The sequence below is a fragment of the Lagenorhynchus albirostris genome, chromosome 6 (genome assembly GCF_949774975.1).
Source record: "Lagenorhynchus albirostris chromosome 6, mLagAlb1.1, whole genome shotgun sequence".
In the NCBI taxonomy this organism is placed as follows: Eukaryota; Metazoa; Chordata; class Mammalia; order Artiodactyla; family Delphinidae; genus Lagenorhynchus; species Lagenorhynchus albirostris.
Genome location: NC_083100.1, coordinates 82,017,520 through 82,023,519, shown reverse-complemented (window position 1 = coordinate 82,023,519; position 6,000 = coordinate 82,017,520). Strand labels below are relative to the sequence as shown.

The 6,000-nt window shown below is 35.5% G+C and overlaps 1 protein-coding gene across 5 annotated transcripts in view; it reads right to left on the bottom strand.

The window, feature by feature from the left end:
• Positions 1–1,969: 1,969 nt before the first annotated feature.
• The window catches only part of ORC4 (origin recognition complex subunit 4), a 95,469-nt gene continuing 91,438 nt past the window's right edge, over positions 1,970–6,000 (bottom strand). For all 5 annotated transcript variants that reach the window (XM_060152948.1, XM_060152947.1, XM_060152951.1 and 2 more), the window contains 3 exons: positions 5,393–5,488; positions 5,240–5,307; positions 1,970–3,013 (listed from right to left, as the gene is read on the bottom strand). In XM_060152948.1, the coding sequence (XP_060008931.1) occupies positions 2,825–3,013; positions 5,240–5,307; positions 5,393–5,488 (353 nt within the window). In that variant the 3' untranslated portion in view covers positions 1,970–2,824. The remainder of the gene's footprint in view (positions 3,014–5,239; positions 5,308–5,392; positions 5,489–6,000) is intronic.

Here is a 6,000-nt window from a genome sequence, read left to right as displayed (position 1 = left end):
ATGGTATGATTTGCATATGAAGTTTTTCTTTAGTTATACGTTCTTAAAGAGGGGAACAGTAGCTTTATAATTTACAGTGAGGCTTACACCTTGAGATTTGCAAGAATGGGGATAGGTGAAAGGGAGGTTTGTCAGTTGTGGCATTTCCCTCCTTTGTTGTGTAAACAGATTGTATTCCCACTAAACTACATATGTTGGTCCTGCCAATTTTAAGAGAGGCTAAATGGTCTTAGTTACCTTGTCTTTTCATACGGAGATTTTAAAAAAGTGGCTTAGGTAATAGACATCAAAGACATAAACTACTCTTCCCAACTGTAACTAGTTTACCAGTTGAACAGAAGAATTCTGGTATTTTCACTTAGGGTAATCGGTGAGAGAGATCACCAAGGAAGCTAGCATTCATTTACATTTTTAGTGTTGCAAATTCTTTTGTTTATCCTGTGACTTTCGAAGAAAGGGGGGGTGGAAGAGCCCTACCTTGTCACACTGAGCGTCACAGTTCACACCCATGGATTCTCAATTTTTGGGGGGTAAAGGTGAAGGAAAGGGCAACACTTAGGTTATGGTGGTTTGAAAGAACCTGCGTTGTCTTCTAAAACCAAATGAAAATGCAAACCATGGTGGAATCTGCAAGGAATCTCTACAGAAAGACCGAAACTGTTTCCACAGCGTTGTTCTGCAAAACAGATTCTTCAGACAGTTAATAGTATATAATCAACACATATAGCATTATGATGTGGTAAGTTTGGACCAACAGCTCTTATCTCCTCAGAGCCATTCACATGCATGTCCACAAAATTGGAAAGACTTTTTTTCTTAATAAGATCCTGTTTTTGGTAAGGCACCTGGAGGGAATCACATGAGTGAAAACTGCACTGATGGCGCTAACATTCCTCCTCACCTGGTTTTCAGTCTTTTGATTGCGCTGTTAACAGGCTACATTCCTCCTCTAGTAAATGAAAATATCTTTAAGCCATATTTGTTTACATTATTCTCGAAAGCTTTTTACTAGGGCTTTTTCAGATTTGGTTTTTATTTTATTCATGATGGTTTAAGCAATTTAAGAGATGAAGTTAGTTTAAAAAATTTTAAGTATATTTAGCTTCTCTGTATTAGGGAATGTGGAAAGGGGTACATCAACATTCCTCTGAAAAAAATGCCCTTGAAATGTAGGCACGTGCTTCATTTGTATGACTTCTGCTAACCTACTTTTTCTAGTGTGTTTCATAGCTCTTTCACTGATATTGATGGATTTTCTGTAAGGCAGGTGAGGGCCCTCAAACTTCTAGTGGCATCTTAAGCTGATAAAAATTTGCAATCTTCAAGCCAGTTCTTTGGGTGCTTTTATGGTCAGTACCTTTAAGCAGAGGGTACTTCTCTAAACAGTTGAGAAGAATTTTTAAAGGGACAATCTTAGCTCAAGTGCAAAATCCTTGCTTCTGGTAATAGTGATGCCACCATGGGAAGTATTTTTTCAAAATATCTCCTAAAAATCTGTAGACTATTGCATAGAACCAGGGTGCAAGCCTTAGCTTTCATAATACACTGCTGAAAAGTAAATGACAGTGATCTGAAAACTTAGAATGCCGGTATACAAAGAACAGGTTGCAACTACTAAAGAGCTATTTTTATGCACAGAAATCTCATATTCCATTCTAAACGCAATACTTCTTAAAAACCACGTAAATAGTTTTTTAGAGTATACTTTTAAAAATACATGGTAAGGAACGCATTACTGAGTTTTGGTGTCAACGAAATGAGTTGAATTCCAGGGTCTGTCAATCCTCTGGACAGGGTCACTACTGTGTTAGTTTTCTCACCTGTAAACAACAGTAACTAAATATCATAAGGTCTTTGACAGTTAAAAGGATTACAGACTGCACAAGGATAGGGAGTCTGTCTTTAGTAAACCTTCCATGAAAATAAGAATCAAATATTTTTAAATAAATGAAGTCACTAACACGTAACGAATGCTTACTAAATTTCATTTTAAACATATACCAGCATTAGTTCATGGATTCCTGATGCTTTGCCATTCCCACGTTCCTCCCTCCTAGGGCTCCACATTTTGATACAAGCAGGTTTAGTTAGCACCGTCATACGCTTTCCATTATCTGTGGGGGTGGGTTCACAGGATCCCCTAAACTGCCTGTGTCAGAAAGACAAATGCTAGTCCCTAGAACAGGCCCCAGAATCTGCATTTTAAAACATGCTACAAAAGATTCTTCTGTAGATGGTATGAGTACCATATTATAAGAAGCCTGGAAGAAAATGGTCAAACCTTTTGCTTTTTTCTTCCGTGTAAACCATCTTCTAGCCAAACTGATCAGTCTCCTGAACTAGAAGACGTGGGTCTGGGACAGAATCCCAAATTTCCATGAATACAGAAAAACTGCAGCACCTCCCAAAGGACCAAAAGATTACTCATTACACCTCAACTCTTACCATTGTTTCTTTACTGCTTTGTTTAAGGTTTGTAAAAACATCTGGCTGCTGGGTTGAAATGAACTCTTCAAATGTACCACATAAATACTTCACAAGTGTTAAATAAGCATATGATTCAATCCCTAAAATAGTCATATTTATTTTTTTGAACAACTACCTACAACATAATCTAAATTACTGGAATTATAAATCATGTAACTGCTCATGTGCCGTGATTCAAAGGCAAGGCACAGCCATAATGCTACATGTGTAACAGTCTCCCATAAATACAAAAATACATTTTTATAAATATAAGAAAATGTAATAACATATCTTGTTGAAGGACAACATTCTTTAGAGAAGTATGCCTGAAACTCCACAACTGAAGCCATGGTTATATTCATAACCAGCTTAGGGAGGATGTTGCCCACTGCCTAACATCTGTAGGACAGTTAGGGTATTTTTGCAAAGCATTCATAATTTGCGTATTATCCAAAAGTAGTTTCATCAGCTGGTACTCCCTCTGTGCATTTACTGATGTTCTTTCCATGGGCCTTATTAATTCTAATTGTTGTAAATGTTCAAAGGCCTGAAAGATGAAAGAAATAGTTTAGGTTGAATAGGGAAAGTAAAGTAAACAACATTAACTCAGAGAACAGTCAGGATCTTGGTCAGTTGTGGAATAGAGTACCAGGAAACAAAACTTAATAGATATCAGTAAAGTTCAAAAACAACTCTCATTAACCTCATAAAAACTTCACACATCACACGAGGCAGTGTCTATATACAGTTATCCGTCCCTGCATCACTGAATATAAACAGGGCAAACTTAATTCAGTTTGTACAACGTGGTTTTTGTTCCTAACCTCATTCTATGTCATATCTCCTCCTAGTACTTAAGTTAACAGTTTCTAGTTCTCTATAAAAACCTAAGATCTGATAAGACCAGTACTTTTTGACTAATTGCCTAGGTTACTCAAATTCGCCTTTACATTTTGTTTCTACCTTTGTAAGACTTTGCTGTGTAAAAGTTTAATACAGCTGTAAAAAGAGAGGGAGGCAGGAAAGACCTGTAGGAGTACACCTGTTCAGCTAACCCTATAAATAAATGATTCAGCAGAGTGGTACAGGTATGGAGGAAAAGACAGGCTCCTGTTTCCCTAAGAAGTCTGACAGACCACTACAACCCGTCAGAAAGTCCCTTTCTTTCATCTTCCCCACCTTAACAGGGCTCTTTACTGTCTGCTTCCTCTTACCTCCAACATTCATGTATTATGTCTTTTCTAACCATGTTTGTTGTTTCAGGTATTTTATTAATGTATTAAAAAAAACCCAGTAAATCATGACCTACTAACCATTAAATACTGAGACACTGAAATAGATTATGAGCTTTCTATTCTTAAGCCTCATTGTGAAAAATACTGTTGGAATATATTCTTTATGTACTATAAAAATTCTTCTGATGAAAAGAGAAACAGTTCAGACACCATTAATTTCTGAAAATGAGAAAATACTAGAGGCTGCAGGTACTGGCTGAATAAAACTGAGGAGATTTAAAGTATTTCTAGGTAGCAAAATACTTTCTTATTTAATTAAAAGGTAGAAATGAGCAGCTTCAAATTACTCATAAAAATTTAAGTGCTCAGCTAAACCTTTCCACTCATACAACTCCCACAAGCTATGACTATCAGACAAATATGGACATTAGGAAGGGAGGAAAAAACCAACCTCCAGTATACTAAATACTTTTCCTATTGTTTTGAAGAAATGGCAATGCCCTGATCTCACATTTTTTGGTTGCTGTAAGAAATAAAATTGACTACTAATCCCTTATAAAGGATGCTAAAGAAGCTATGGGTCCACTGCTTAAAAAAAAAATCAAAAAAGGTGTTTCTTCCCATAAAGTCCTCTAGAGCTGTACTGTCCAATAGGTAACCACTAGCTACACGGGGCTCTTGAGCATTTGAAATCTGGGACTCTATTTTTAATTTTATTTAATTTTTATTAAGTTTAATTAAAAAACTAACACTTAGAAAATTTGTATGTTTGAAACAATTTCATAATGTAAATCTACTTCAGCTAAATAAGGAATCTAAAAAAAATAATTGATGGAATCTACAGAGCAATTATTTCCAATGAATAGTCAGTGAATTAAGATGTGCTTTAAATGTAAACACACAGAATTTCAAAGATTTAACACAAAAGAAAATAAACTTCATTAATAATTTTCTATATTGACTATAGATCAAAAGATTTTGGTACAGTAAATAAAATTTACTGTCCAAGTTAATTTCACCTTTTTTTTGTTTTACTTTTTTGTTGCTACTAGAAAATCTAAAATTACATTATGTGGCTCATATTTCTGGTGGACAATGGTATGCTAGAATAAAGTTCCTCAAGTTTTAAAACTCATGCCTCACCCCTAACAAAACTTTCTCTGTATACCCTCACCAACCAATGAGATTCTTTTTTGTTTTCTTAATGACCCATTCGGTCTCTTTTTACTGCTGAGATTATAAAGCCAAGCTTAGAGGTATAAAGGTATAGGGTTATGACTGTAACGAGTAGATCCTTTGCACGATGCCAGTTCTAGGAAGAGACAGTAGAGGGCAGTATACCCCCAAAACTGTAAAAAGAACTGGCTGCATTCTTCAGAATGATTCAAACATTTCATTTTTAGATTGATTTTTTTTGGTCTGTTTTGAATAAAATTCCTATAATAATACCTAATGTTTCAAAATTAATGAAAGTGCAACTATGATATATACAATCAAATCAGATGTAAAAATAAGCCTTTAAAAATTAAAACTCTTACCTTCATGACAACAGGTTTCTCAAAATTATAAACAGAATGGGCCTTCCTTTGAACAAACTTCTGAAACTCTGGACAGAAAGCAATGACAGCATTAGTAGCTTCAAATAAGCAGTGGGGGTAGTAGTGTTAGAAAATACCAATGTCTCATCTCACCATTATAAACCATTTGAAAATTAAAGGGTTCCTCTTCATAGATGTCATTTAAATGTTTCATTGCTATGATAAGACAGATTTCCAAGACTGACAGACCTATAATAAAAGGGGAACAAACTATGAGGTATAGTTTATTTACTGATATATAAGACTGAAATAACTTTCCTTCAAATAGAAGGATAAAGTGAAAGATTATGGTTTTGAGGGGTGGAGGGAGGTCAAGACACCCCTCTAGGTTCAAATGCGTTTCAGTCACTATTATCTGAATAATCTTAAGAAAGTTACTCAACCTCCCTGAGCTCAGTTTTCATATATGTAAAATAGGATCGTTCTAAACTTCCAGAGATGGTACAAGGATTCGAGACAATACTATCTAACACTTAACCACATAAACCAGAGCTGCAATTATGATGTAACTTTAAAATTACACAGGGCCCTCGATTATTCAGAATCTCTAATCCCCTGGAAATGATATCTAATTTTTTAATTTCCTGGAGAGGAAAAGGTTCATTAGGTTCTCAAAAGGGATAGTGAACCCCAAATGGCTAAAAGCCAGTGCCCTTCATTAACACTTGGTGCAATGAGAACGCCTGCAATACAGTCTCAGC